This window comes from Pecten maximus, chromosome 17 (assembly GCF_902652985.1).
Source record: "Pecten maximus chromosome 17, xPecMax1.1, whole genome shotgun sequence".
Lineage (NCBI taxonomy): Eukaryota > Metazoa > Mollusca > Bivalvia > Pectinida > Pectinidae > Pecten > Pecten maximus.
This window is the reverse complement of record NC_047031.1, coordinates 4,701,120-4,716,346: the sequence shown is the minus strand read 5'-3', so window position 1 is coordinate 4,716,346 and position 15,227 is coordinate 4,701,120. Positions and strand designations below refer to the sequence as shown.

Here is a 15,227-nt window from a genome sequence, read left to right as displayed (position 1 = left end):
GCTTGAATGGAAAAGTTGACGCCGGACGGACGGCCGGCCGGACGGACGACGGACGGACGACGGACGCAGCGCCACGGCATAAGCTCACTTGCCCTTCGGGCAGGTGAGCTAATAACTGATAAGAAAGAAATTTTAGAGGAAGTACATTTTTATACAAATCATAATAAGAGCGAAGCTCTCCGGTCCGGTGTCCATAATTATGACTAATTACTTTTGTAAAATATATCTGTAATAGCGTGTGAATACATTGTAGCTCGAGTTATGGTTTCGAGGACGGAACAGGGAACATTCGGCACATTTCCGATGATTGCCGAAAATTAGCCGATCTGTTGCGATTGCAATTGATGGTGGACGGAACATACCGACAATTCCCGGCTGCAGAATCGGTATGTCGGAAATTATAAATTAAAAAAGTAATGTCATGAAAGGTCATATTTCACGGATCGTCCGCTTCAACTATTACCAAAGTCGCACGTCAACACAGCCAATATTCAAGACACACAATTGGTAAATTGGTTAATCTGGTTATTCCTCCCCCAACAAATTAGTTTTTATTTTGCACTTAAAATCTAATTTTGAATTTGAAACATGGAGAAATCTTAGATCTTACATCAAAAAGGATACTATTGAAACTGCTTTATCACACTGCCAGTGCAACATTACTAATTATTGGAACTGCACTTCTTTCCCCCCATTTTAATAATATTTAAAAAATGATATTACAGATATGCCATTATTTTTCCTAAAGTAAAATATTTTACAGCAAAGTTGACATTTTTCTGCAAAATACTGGTAGATCTAGATAGACACAATGCAGAATACTCTCGGTAATATGAATTTTAAGCTTAGGCCTACAGTAGAGGATCTACTGTATATATAGTGCCATACTCTAAACTGGTATATGCTTTAAAAGCTACTGTAAAAAAAGACTTATTCAATTTATTGCAACATATAGATAAAAAAAATAAGACTGTTCTATCTATTCTTCAATAACACATTACCTTGACAGTTTTTAAGGAAAGATATCTGATTTTTGTTTTTAAATATTCTTAAAGAGTACAAAAATAGACAGATCTATTCATTATTTTGGTGTAATTTCTAGAGATATTTTTCTTTGAATTGACATTTGCAGTTGTATTTAAATCAACATCTAGAATGGCGTATACATGTACATTATGATATCCCACAAAGAATTACAATTCAAAATCAGACTGACAATGTGTATGATGTACCTGGTGATAGTAATTGTTTTTTCCACTGTTTAAATTTATCATTACATCTTATCATTACATGGTGATTTTTCTCAAAGATTAAGAAAGCACATCTGTACAGAAATGTATAAACACTGAATTTCCTTGGAACATTAAAAAACAATTAAAATTGGTTCACAACACAGCAATTTCGAATTCCAAATACAGGACGCATATGCTATTAAATAATGGTTGTGCTACGCTTTCCTAAGTGAAAGCAGCAGCAATTTATTTGGACATTCAAATAAAAGTATAGTTGAAAGGAACCAATGGGAATAATTGGCATGTATTCAATATGTCATGTGTTGATCCTTCGACTACAAGTGGCTATATATATATATAGTGGAACTGCTGTTAGAAAACTCTCATTTTAAGTATATACAGAGACATATATAGAGAGCTTGGCTACTCTCTATTTGCCCTATGTCTAAGTGGTGGTCATTGACCTTCCTTTGCGGTCGCTCGGTTCAGTCTTCACCTGACGCCATATTGGAGAAAACTTGAAAACCAGACACAGGATTAGAATTTTCGATATTCATAATTTCTATTTGAAATCATCACCCGTTCCCAATGAAGTGCCTTAATTTCATTTATGTCGAAGTGCAGAAGGTCATCAATGTGAAATATATCACAATTTGCTGTCACAGTGTTTGTGTTTTTAGTATGAAAGTCAAGCACACCGCAGGGAAGATCGGCGGGAATCTTCAATTTTCGAAAAGTCCCTATGAGGTTTTCGAAAATACGGATATATGACAACAATGTGCATGATAAACAAGATCATATCGCATAAGTATGATTGATTTAGGATACTGTAGTTATTTTTGTAGTGCCTTACACAAATTGATGTGCTTTTTGTGTGCGTTTAACATTGACGATGTTTTGGTTTGGCGTAAGGTGGCTTAATTACAAAACTAGGACATGTCAAATAGGACCCAATGGATTTTCGAAAATACGGATTAATGACAACAATGTGCATTACCAACAAGATTATATCCCATAAGTGTGATAGTTTTTGGATAATGTAGTAACTGTTGTAGTGGCCTAAATGAAACGATGTGCTTTTTATGTGCTTTTAAAATTGACGATGTTTTGGTCTGACGTAATGGCGGATTTACTACAACATGTGAAATAAGTTCCGGAACATCGATGCACATGCACAAAGCCCGATTTACCTGTGATCGTGTGTGATTGATTCAGATTTTTCCAAGTCTCCTTGTTCAGATTTTTCTGGATAAATTTGAAATGTTGTATTATAAGATCCCATTATTTTGGCTACATAAATGGGGAATTATTGATTACACTAAGACAAGGTAGCATCACTTGTATACCAAAGGTAGATAATTATAGACATTTACTAAAACATTGGAGACCTATAATTTTGTTTAAACATTGTAAAAAATAAGCATCAGCTTGTATAGCAAATAGACTAACAACAGTTGTAGATAGCATTATTTCTGAAACAGTTTTTTTTAGCTGGAAGATGCATGGGTGAAGACACAAGACTTATCTATGACATCATAATTTATGCTGATTTGAATAAAATACCAGGGTTTTTAATTTTCATAGACTTTGAACAAGCCTACGACGCAGTCTCATGAAAATTTCTAAATAAGGTAATTGTCTTTTTTCTGATTTTGGAGATAGAGCCAAAATATGGATAAAACTTTATATGAAAATACATTTTCTACATTGTATAACTCAAAACTGTATTCTGTCAGATTTCTTTAACATACAGAAGGACTGCCGACAAGCGGACCCGGTCTTTCCATATCTATTTTTGCTTGTCGCTGAAATATCAGCAATTCTTCTTAGGAATAATAAAATATCCATGGTATTCAAATTGGATAAAAAGCTCATAAACTGTCACAGTTTGCAAATGACACATCAATAATGTTAGATGGATCTAAAAACTCGTGAAACTTTAAATATATTAGAGTGTTTTGGAAAAAAAAATCTGGTTTAAAAGTAAATAAGGATAAAACTAAAGTTATTTGGAAAGGAAGGGGAAAACTTAGTGCAGATGTGTACCATCACAGATTGAATCTAAAATGGATGGAAACAAAATTAAAATTACTCTGTCATGACTTTTCAGTTAACTTAGAAGAAATTGCTCTGATGAATTATTCTTAAGCCATGATAAATAGAGCAGTGTAAGTCAGTGGTTACGGGGAATTCTAACATCTGTTGGTAGGATAGTAGAATTGAAATCAATCATTATACCAAAATTAAACCATTTGTGTATATCTATCCCAACCACTTACAACGCCATTATACAACAATTGTAGAATATGTTCCTTAATTTTATTTAGAAATCACCAGTTGACAAAATTAAAAGAAGTACTATTGTTCAAAATTAAGTAAATGGAGACCTCAAAATGATGAATACATCACAATTTATTTGCAGTCTAAAGTCTACATGATTGCGAAGAATACTTAAGAACTGAAACAAATGTTGGATCAATATTGTTGAAAATATATCAGACCTAGGTACTTTGTTAAACATTGCAGAACTGATATTGACATTTGGAAAAATATTTTTCATGCATTGGTTAAAATTTCACAAGTAGCACAAGTACAAACTTCGCAAGAATTCTTAAGCTTTCCGATTTGGTATAACCCAATTTCTCTATTGGCAACAACTCCTTTTTTAAAAGAAACTGGTTTTAAAAAAGGGTGTTAAAATGTTTGTGATTTATTAGATCAATATAATAAGTTTCTATCTTTTATAAACTTTAAACAGAAATTTGATAAGAATCATATTTTTTTTTTGCTTTATCAGAGTATATGTCAGTCCATCAAACAAATATGTAAGGATCTAGATCTATTTTCCATGGCAAAAAATACAATAGAAAGACCACTGGTTCCAAGTCATATTTACATGATATTGAAGAATAGTAAAGGATTTAAGGACATTTATACACGTTTGATTGAAATAACAGCTGAACAGAAATGGAAACAGCATGATGCTTTTAAAAATATGTACTGAACTATACAACAATGCAGTGATCTCAATACTGGCGACAACACCGCGTTCTTCCTCTAAATGGTTATTTAAAAACTATTAAAGTCTCTCACAATACAGAAATGGAAACCATAGAGCATCTTTTGGGGAATGTCCACAATACTTTCAACTTTGGCAAAATTTCAAACCTTGAATATTTGATAAAACTAGTAAAGTAACTGATTTTGAATTGGAAACAGTACTTTTTGGAGATACCAGCTGCTTTTCATTACCTTTTACTTTCCTTATACTATATGTGAAATTGTAGATATATATTCTCTGTGTTATGAAAAAACTAAGGCTTAGTCTTGAAGGTTTGAATCAGTTTTTGTCATTCAAATATGAAATAGCAAAAATGTTGTCAAAAAATGTATGCATCGAAAGATTTGATGAAATAAAGAAGGGAGTGTAGTAAGGGGCGATAACTCTTAGGGCTGATTGTTTGCTTGTTTCATCACCACGTGCATATATTGCAACCAGGATCGTTTTGAGGCTGGGTCTCCTTATAGTAGTGAGTGATTACCTCACTGAACAACAACACACACGAGACCCTGAACGTATGCTTGCATAGATGCCAATTGATGTTTAATAATCAATTAATGTGTCATATTCCCGAAAACTGAAGGCTTGTGAAAATTATTACAGTGAGAGATAACCCCAAATCCTTCAATTTCCTCGCGGCAGTATTAATATTTAAACGTAATTGAGAGTTTTAAATGTACCGCGAACAAATTAAGTGCAAGTGAGGAAATTAAGTGAAAGTGAGGAAATTAAGAGCAAGTGAAGGTATGAATGCTAAATGACAGGACATAAAGGTTTTGGGGGTTACCAGTGTACTAGTTATCGAGGCTTCTTTTTGGTCGAAGTTTAGACATTGAATTTGGATGCAAAATGGTAAATATGGGAATTCGAATACAACCACATAGGATTCATTGCCATAGCAACCTCATAGAGGAATTAAATTGGTGAAATTTTAGATGCAAATTCAACCTCACATATTGTCTTGCCATAGAACCACGCTGAGGCTTCTTATTGGTCGAAATATTAACATTGACCGATTTTGATATAAACCAGGACTCGTGCATTGAACCTCCGAACTCAAGACGGATATTTCTGTATCATCCTCAGTCGTTCGTGCTCAACCAGAGTTATCTTCCCTAACTACACTTCATTCTTTCTGTGACACTCCTTTAGGTGTCAGCCCACTGGTATGGATTAATTGAAAAGATATGTTCGAAAATTAGTTTTTTTAACTGCTGTTGTAGTGGACAAATGGATGAGGACCGGTAGATGAAATTGTAATTACCGACCCGTGTTTGATAATATAAAACAACAATAACCATAACTGTTTGTCAAAATGAATGAGAAACGTGATTTATTCCCAACCTTACCTACATAAGTGGTAGTACTTATCCTGTTTTCAACTTAACTTTAATTGTTATATTGTGGACTTCGATTTCTACTAATGTAATTGATCAAATGTACATACATATTTGATTTTTGTATACTGTTGTGATTTATAGGTATATTCTCTCGTTCACTGGACATATATGCCAATTTTTAGTCATTTGTGTACTACAATAATAGTATGCATATACATGATTCAGCAGTTGTAACGCTAATATGTCAATCTTCATATGATGTATACCTGTTTGGGTGGCTATGGTTGTGATTTGATGTGCTATGTTTATATATTTGAGTCCATAATGCGAATGTATAATGTGGTGTTCTTTTGTTGTTTCTGTTCTGTTTCTTTATTAGAATATTTTAATCTCTCCATTATTTGCATCTGTACTGAACAAGTAGAGCCACATATAAATATATATATGTATAATATATATTATACTATTTGATACTTTAAATTTACTTCTTACATTTTGGACTAAACCTTCTGAACTTATCTTTTTGAAACTTAATATACTTCAGTGAAGAGAACATTTTGCTAAAAGTTACCTTCCGTTCTACACACTCCTAGAATTAATTTGAGTGCAGTGAGCAAGTCCTCCTGCGTGAGGATACACTACTGTTCAGGGGTTTGATCCCAGGGCTCCCCAACCCAGGCAATCTCTATTTATTACACATATATATAATCCCCTGAAGAGCGGCAGGATGTAGCCGCAAAAGTACTAGGGAGACAGCAGATATGTTTTTGGCCTTTTATTTTATTATTATTTACCGTCACATGGGCATTTCAACTTTATTATTATTATATATATATATATCAATAATGCTGGACGAATAAAATTCTTGTATAAAAAAAATGTTATATACATGTATTGTTAGTTTTTATCCCAATATTGGTTGGTTTAGTTCAAATGTGAGAATGGATGGAATTTTTCATAATTGGTCTTTATTCGCTCTTCGAATATAAAATAACGGGACCGACATGGGACGAGGACCTTTAGTGTAAGGTCGATTATAGTAATCAGAGATCAAGTGTTATCTACATACGTCATTTAACTGGATAAAGCTGTATGCATTCTTCTAGACTAACTTTTAGATTTCAAGGAAGGTAATTACTGGTCATAGTTTTAACAGATCCAATATCAAAAGTCAATATTAATTATAGAATAATGGGTTCACAGTTTTTTTAATAGTTTCGCACTTTTGTCAATCGTTCTTATTTTCAACATTCCTTTATTGAAAAATAAAGAGCTTAGTATAATGTTTAAGGTGAGACTTGCAAAATGCTGTAAATTGCTGTTTTATATGTATTTGCACAAGGCCAGCCATCAGTAAATATGGCAAATATGATTGGCACTTCAATAAATTAGGAAAACTGCTTGATCTAGATAAGCTCTGAATAAGAAATTGTGATGGATATAATTGAAATAAAAAATGATTTAATTTTTTTATTTGAAAAATAAAAAATCGTACCTCTATGTTTTTGTATACAAAGGAAATGTGTTGTATACTATATGTGCATACAATGCTTTCTGTTTGATAAACCACACGGAAACATGGAAGGTTAACAGTATAGACGGCAGTAAATGTGTAGCCCAGCCATGAAACATTAAATAAAACGAGTGGAATAAACTTTAAAAACTCACTTTATTAGGGTCCGCGCCATTCTTTAACAACACGTCCACGATGTCCCGATGACCACATTCTGCTGCCTCACCCAATGCATGGGACTGAATCAAAAGTTGACATTAAATTGCAGGATTGTATAAATAATTTACAAGTTTTAATCATTATCATCGGAATGCATTTGCCTAACTACATGATTGCATAAATATTTAGCAAACTCAAATCAATAGCATCGTTAAAGATTGCATTTTCAATACAGATATTTTGCATGCGTCTTAAAAGCACAGATGATCAGTATGCTTTTCATGAAGAAATAGACAGACTGTGGTATGTTATGTTGCAATAGACATATATTGTATCCATATCAATCGATAATGTTTTTATTGAAACGTAATACCGAAATGAGTGGATATCTATGTGAGTAATTTGTTATGGATAATGATCACGTTAACCATTCATAGCTAGGCGGTGTGTCATGTACCAAAAGCTGGCATTTCGACCAACATTTAGACTTTCATCAAAGAGGTAACATCTTTGTCCGGGATCGATATTCTTTATCAGCTTAATACTTAGGTTATGTCAGCCAAAGACGAGTGGAATGTCGCAAGTTATGTTAAACTTCACCAAAATGTTGCTCATGCCCTCATTCATGACCTGTCACGGACACATCTTTTACTGGGCGTATTGTACTTGGTACATTGGTTCACTTTGATTGAACGTCTACTTTAATAGGTTATATTTATTGAATCCATTCATACAAATATAATTGCATATTTGTCTAATTCGTAATTTGTGAAATCCTACAGGTTGACGATGGTAACACTCAGGAACACTTTCCGTTATTATCCTGTCACTTTTAGCAACTTTCTGTGTTTCTCTTTACATCGAATTCCTGATTTATACTTTTAATATTTTTGGTCGTAATTGTTTCAACTATTGTCTATACATAGTTTCAATTCTGTAAAGAGCCATTTTGTTAGACATAGTTGTCATCATGATTGTGTTGATTACTAGAAAAAAGAAGTGTTATGTGAAACTGTATCCATTTTAAACATCAACACTGTCAAGCGTCAATTGAAAAAAAAAAAACTCAAATTAATCCAGTACAGTCTTATCTTGGAACATAACTAAACAACCCCTTGTGAATGTAAAAACACAACATTATACTTAACATAAATACACACAAGAGTAACATTAATCCACTCAAGTATGAAATAATCTGAACAACCAATTGGTATAGCAATACATTTCTTATTTACGATTACTTCATTATAAACTAAAAACCATGGGAAACACACTAACGACATAATGTTCAATGATTGTTATTATAATACTTGATTGGTTAGTGTAATGTCAAACAATCGTTATCAAGCATCATTTTGATCAGATACTACGGAAACGTGCTTTAGGGACCAGAGAACCAAATCAAAATCCACTTTGTGTTATCTCCGTTTAGGGGGAAAATTGAATAAGAGGATGGATACATTATGGCTTATTGATCGGATATTCAAATGAAAAAAGTTCCCAAAGTTCATATGTTGTTTTTAGTGTGTTGTTGTCTGGAGAAGTTGAGTTATATGATTTGCTGTAAATTAAGGTGAATTGTTGGTGCTAAAATCAAAACAAGACGGCGGACCATGTAAAAAAGTTCTTATGAATTTATAAAAATTTATATTTACATGTTTGTGAGATAACCGTCCTCAAAATTATGGTAAGTGGGCCAGTGTTGAAGACTCAATTTAAGCAGCACAGTGGTAAATGTAAACAATGTAGTCTATGGGAAATCATGTGATTCCAAAGTTCCTTTATCTAGACTGTTCATGATCTTACCACGCGGAATATGTATGTGGATAATCATTACATGTTCTTTATGTTTTCAAAATAATATGCTCGGGAAATGTTGCAAAATGTGACGAACGGATAGCTCGTGGTATCTACACCCAAAATCTCTGAGCGCAATATGTTATCCAAATATCACTGTTGACTTTTTTTTAAATTTTGAAACTGGTAAGTTAATAAGTAATAAAAAAAAACAACGAAAAAAGCCAATTCGTCTGTTTCGACAGATTCAAATATTGTGACAGATTACGTTCCAGTTCAAGTAAAAAGTTTCAAGGACGAGACCTACTCACTGAACAACTATTTGGTTTCTTCCGATGGTACTTCAATAAGAGTTATCGCATGAATCTAGAGACTAGAAAAAAGTGAATACAACTAAGAGTAATAAAGAGTAAATTTGTATAGTTTTTAAAAAAAGCTTTCATTTCTTTGTATGGCATTTGAAAATCAATTTTATTTCTCGTAGATGTGTAAACTAAACCGAATTGTGAAACTCACGAACAATATAACTAGTTATTAGTTGCAGATTGGTCAGTAGATTGTTATATTTTTCTGACATTATTCATATTGTTTAATTGTATCTTAAAATAAGGTTGATTCAATCATGTTCGTGCTATTAAGAAGAGTGTGTAACTAAATATTCGAAACTCCAAAAAACTGTTTTACCGAAATGAAATTTTCGACATGTGCGAAATGGAGCTAACACGTATCTAGTTGTACTTGCAATGGGATATGTAAGTTATATTTTGATGTATTTGTTTGATGTTTAGATAAGTTTCAAAATATTGTTTTACATGCCACCCTTGATTAAACATGTAAATTATCACTGACACTGTGATAGATTAAGAAAACTCTTTGGTCTGGATTAGTAAATATCTAAAAAAGATGTTTTATATTATGTTTTCAGTAATTGCTACCCGATTCAATTAATAAACATGATTTGAAACTTTGTAATCGAAGATATTTCAACCATTTCATTGTATTTCTATTTACTGTGTACTAAAGGATACGTGTTGGTCATTACATGCACATATATTGTTTCACTTTAAGAGAAGCAAAAAAGGACGAACAGTTTATAAGACAGTAATGTTGTTTCCATAAAACTCCCAACATATAATGCTGAATGGATTTTGAAAACTCACTTCCTTGGCAACATTTTAGAAATGTTCTGAGAATTTGTTTTTGTATGATTTGTGTGTAGCAATAGACTCACTCTTGCATATTATATCACCACATATATTTCCTTTTAATATTTAAGAAAACATAGTTCTCTATTCAATTCAATTCAATTCACAAGTCAATTCTTGATCATTTCTTTTCCTGTTGCAAATTGATTTTTGCCCAGTATAAATGTGTATTATCAATGAAAATTGAAAATGTTCGCGGCGTGGTCATTTTTGCTTATTTCGCGACCATTCAATATCCGCGAAATTATCCACATGAGATGATAACACGTGGAAATATTTACACGCGAATATTTCTACCAAATAAACTAAATACCATAAAAAAAACAAAGACGCAAGTTCCGAGTGGTATACCATATGTCGGCATTCAAGCGTCATATCACCCGTGATATGTAACGTTGTCATGGTCGGTCAAGAGACATCCTTAGATATATAATAATTTAAGTGATGTGTAAAATGGTAGTATGTATCTTTATTTTTGCTGCATAATAAAGGATACGTTCTGGTTGTTATATGTAGATATATGTTTTAATCAAACAGAAACAAAGAGGACGAACAGTTTATATGACAGTAATTTTGTTGGCATGACATTCCTAATATACAACGTGGAATGAACTTTGATAACTCACTTGAATAGAGTTCGCGCATTTTTTGGCAAATATCCACAATGTCCTGATGTGTCCTCTTGTGTGAATTGTGTGAAGCAATATACTCTTGCATATCATATCACCACAATATTATGTTTTCTTTTATTGTTTAAGAAAACAGATATCTCGTGATGATCCATTTAACTGAGTTTAAGAATTCAAAATGTCAGTCCCTGATTATTGTCTATCATGTTGCAAAGTGATTTTCCCAAATATAAATGTATATTATGAATGCGAATCTATATCAATTCCATATGATAGTTTTAAGGAAATATATAAAGATATAAAAATGTAAGGGGTTTTGATCAAGGAAAGACCACCTGATCATGTTATCTGGTGAATTAGTAATTCTTGTGATTAATGTCAATATTTTTTTGTGGAAAAGGTTCGCGACGAATCGGTTTGATTAAGTTCACGCTGGTAACGCTAGCATTTGTCAGCGGGTCATGTTGAGCTACGTGGACGTACCTAGCTTGCGCACACAGTTGTTCGAAGTTGAATAGTTTTAAGTCGCTCATGTCGTTCATTTCCAGTCCATCATTTTGTTTGCTGATCAAATTATTTTCCATGCGGAAATAACATGAAGTTTATAACGAATGGAAATGTATATAACAAAGGGAATGGTATCTGTTTTCTAATACATTCGAACCTGTTATAGCGGATACCTCTCTATAACGGACAGTTCCAGGAATTCCTAATACAAATCACTATATAGATATCATGTATATAGTGGAAGCCTTATTAATGCGGACAGTGGGCACTTATTTTTGTTCGTAAAGTAGTACAAAATTCCGTATAACGGACACAAGAAACCATATTTGTGTTGTTATTTGTGTTAAAAAAAGTTTCTAATTACTAGTAGAGTCATTGTTTTACTCAATTCCATTGGCAGCAATGTTAACTTGGGAAGCCACTACATCAGTTATTTATTGTACGGTCACTTGAGTGTAACAATGGGCAGTAATTACAGGAGACTGACTAATCGCCATCGGCAGAGGTGTTTGTTTATTCAACCACATCGGGGACAGCAAGCCATTCAACCATAGCATAGACAACCAGAATTGTCAGGTGGTAATTGAATAATTATCAAGACCACAAAAGAGGGACAAAGCAATAGTTATGCCTGTAATAATTGTTTTGCCTACAAAATAACCATAAGCAAATCTGACAGTGCGCAACTTGCAAGTGCATGGCTATCAGCCGCCATTTCTCACACTCGGAACTCCTCGGCATATGACTACGTAATATCTTAAAAACAGCACAGCTTAGGAGTTCCAAGTGTCTTTGTATACACTCTAGTAATTGACTGAACCAGAAAACGGTATTTATTAAATTAAATCCCTATATGGATTTCAGAAAATATATCTCGAAATAAATGCTAAGGAATTATAATTAACAAAGGAAAATGCACTTTCATTTATAAAGAGTTAATGTTGTAATAGAAAAGATATTTCAAACATATTTATTTTACAAAATTGATGATTAATACAAATTGTTTTAATAAGAACTAGATTTCATTTTTTGACTTTGTTGAGTATTTGTCTGAATAGATATTCGGTATAATTTGATATGTTTTGAAACTATAGGCTTAATATAAATTAAAAAACTATCAACTTCATTTTTTTGTCAGATGAATGATTGAAAATTAATTAAGCATATATCTTTAATGATTTGTCTTCTTAGGTCACGGTGACCTAAAATGGGCATGTGATAACAGTTTGAAGGTATGCAGATGTTGGCCCTGACTGACCCCCAGGGGCTGATGGGTGAAGTTAAAAAGGGTCAAATTGACTGAAATTTCAAAAATCTTCTTATCTACTCTTACAAATGGAAGAAACAAGCACTCTTCAGAGATGGGAGGGTGTTATGGTGCTCTGCCAAAGTTGTGAATTTTATGATCTTGAGGTCTCACGTTTGCCGGTTGGGAGAGGGTAAAGTTTGTTATAATTTATTTAGAGAAATCACATTTTTGACTATTATTTGTTGGATTTCCTTTGGAACTCATTCAAACCTGGCTAACATTATCAGCATGGGATAACTGTCTGAAGGCATGCACATGTTGGCCCTGACCGAACCCCTGGACCTGGTTGGCGGGATTAAAAAGGGTCAAATTGACTGAAATTTCAAAAATCTTCTCATTGATTTATTCACAGTTTGGTTTGGTTTGATGTTAAAGGTAGGACTTGCAAGATATCATATATAAATGATATTGTTTTATACATTTGCGAGGTCATCATTAATATGTCAAAATCACCAGCACTTAAATGAATTAGTAATGTACAAATTTAGTAATGGATATTGTATGAGAAATTTAATTTCAAATTTATCATTAATAAAATCGTATCCTGATATAAGTGTAAGCCAGAGGAAATGTGTTGTATGTTATATGTGGATATATTTTTTTTGCTAAATAATTCACACAGAAACAAGGACGCTTGACAGTACAGATGACAGTTAATTTGTTGCCAAGATACACTAAATGGAACAAGTATCATAAAGTTTAACACTCACCTTATTAGGGTCCGCCCCATTCTTTAGCAGCATTTCCACGATGTCCTGATGACCACGTCTTGCTGCCCATTCCAATGCATCAGACTGAATCAAAAGTCGACATTTAATTGCAGGATTGTATTCACACTTTACAAGTTTTAATCTTTATCATCGGTAAATAATGCATTTGCTGTACAGATATTCTGCATGCCTCTGAAATGCACAGATGATCAGTATGATTTGGATGTAGTAATAAACAGACTATGGAATGTTATATAACGACAAATATATATATATATATATTTTTTTTTTGATACAAATTGATTATATTTGCATTGAAACGTAATAACGAAATGAGTGGCTATCTAATCGGTTAAAGAAAATGATCACGTAAACTGCTCCAATATATTATAGAACATGTCCCTTTCTTTATATTTTGATTTCAACTTATATTATCTATATATACTTCTTTTCTCTATTTCTTTTTTAAACGAAAAACCATGCCCCTTTTTCGGAAAGTTATCGACGATCGGTTTAATCCTGTTTTTTTTCGGGATACCCTAGCATCATAGATTATCTTCGCGTTGGTGTGTTTAGCTTATTATATCAAATAATGCCTGTTTCCCATCCAATATGTTGTTGGATTACATGGAGTTTTCTTTTTTTTAATAACATGTGTGGTAATTTCTATCACTTGAAATATCTGTAAAAATGCAGTTTAAACATCAGTAAAGAATAAAAAAAAAAAAAAAATAAAAAATTCCCGACAAATCAAGAGTTATGCATATACGTCATTTAACAAGATTAAAGATATATGCAATTTGCGAGACCGAGTTTTAGGATTCTAAGAAGGTTGTTTCTGATCATTGTTTTGTTATGCTGCAAAGTAGTTTGTTTGATATGTATATATATATAACTAATGTTGATTTATCTTAATCAAAACATATGATAGCTGTGGGAAAATATCTTATTTAGATATAATCATATATCAATACAAGTGTTTATTCAAGGGTAGACAAGCTGGTCATGATATCTGGTGACTTAGTGCCCCTGTTTTTGTTTATTGCTGAAGGAAAATAAATAAATCATGTTAAACTCAATATTGTTAGGTTAACTTTGATGATTCAAACGTGATAATGATAAATAAAGCGCTATGACGGAATATGCTGATTTAAATATTTGTCAGAACATGTCAATCATTAATATAATGTATCCTTATGTTCAGTTGTGTTTTGAAACAAAAACACAAATGGGATAACGCTTTATTATTTAAGTTGAATTACTCAACACAATGTTAATAACTAACTACCATTTTATTCGTTATATATGCTTCCTTTTACAATAAAGATAATTGTTAGGGCGGTGCATTGATATCAAAGACAGAAACCGTATTTAATAATACCTGTACCGTTTTTAGGGGTTTTTTTGCGGAAAAGGTTGGCGACGAATCGGTTTTAAGCCGCACATGCCGTTCATTTCCAGTCCATCATGTTGTTTGCTGATCAAATTATTTTCCATGTGGAAATAACATGAAGTTTATAACGAATGAAAATGTATATAGCAAATGGAATGGTATCTGTTTTATGATACATTCGAACCTGTTATAGCGAATACCTCTCTATAACGGACAGTTCAAGGAATCCCCAATACAAATCACTATTTATAAATATATCTCGAAATAAATGCTAAGGGATTATAATTATCAGAGGAAAATGAAATTTTATTTATAACGGATTAATGTTGTAATAGAAAAAATATTTCAAACCTATTGATTTTACAAAATTGA

General features: G+C 32.6%; 1 protein-coding gene across 1 annotated transcript in view; it reads right to left on the bottom strand.

Moving 5' to 3' along the window:
• LOC117315848 (GA-binding protein subunit beta-1-like) overlaps positions 1 to 15,227 on the bottom strand; it is a 133,304-nt gene that overhangs the window by 38,278 nt on the left and 79,799 nt on the right. The window contains exons 6-7 of the mRNA XM_033870251.1: positions 13,463 to 13,546; positions 7,302 to 7,385 (exon numbers count right to left, since the gene is read on the bottom strand). Coding sequence (XP_033726142.1) covers positions 7,302 to 7,385; positions 13,463 to 13,546 — 168 coding nt within the window. The remainder of the gene's footprint in view (positions 1 to 7,301; positions 7,386 to 13,462; positions 13,547 to 15,227) is intronic.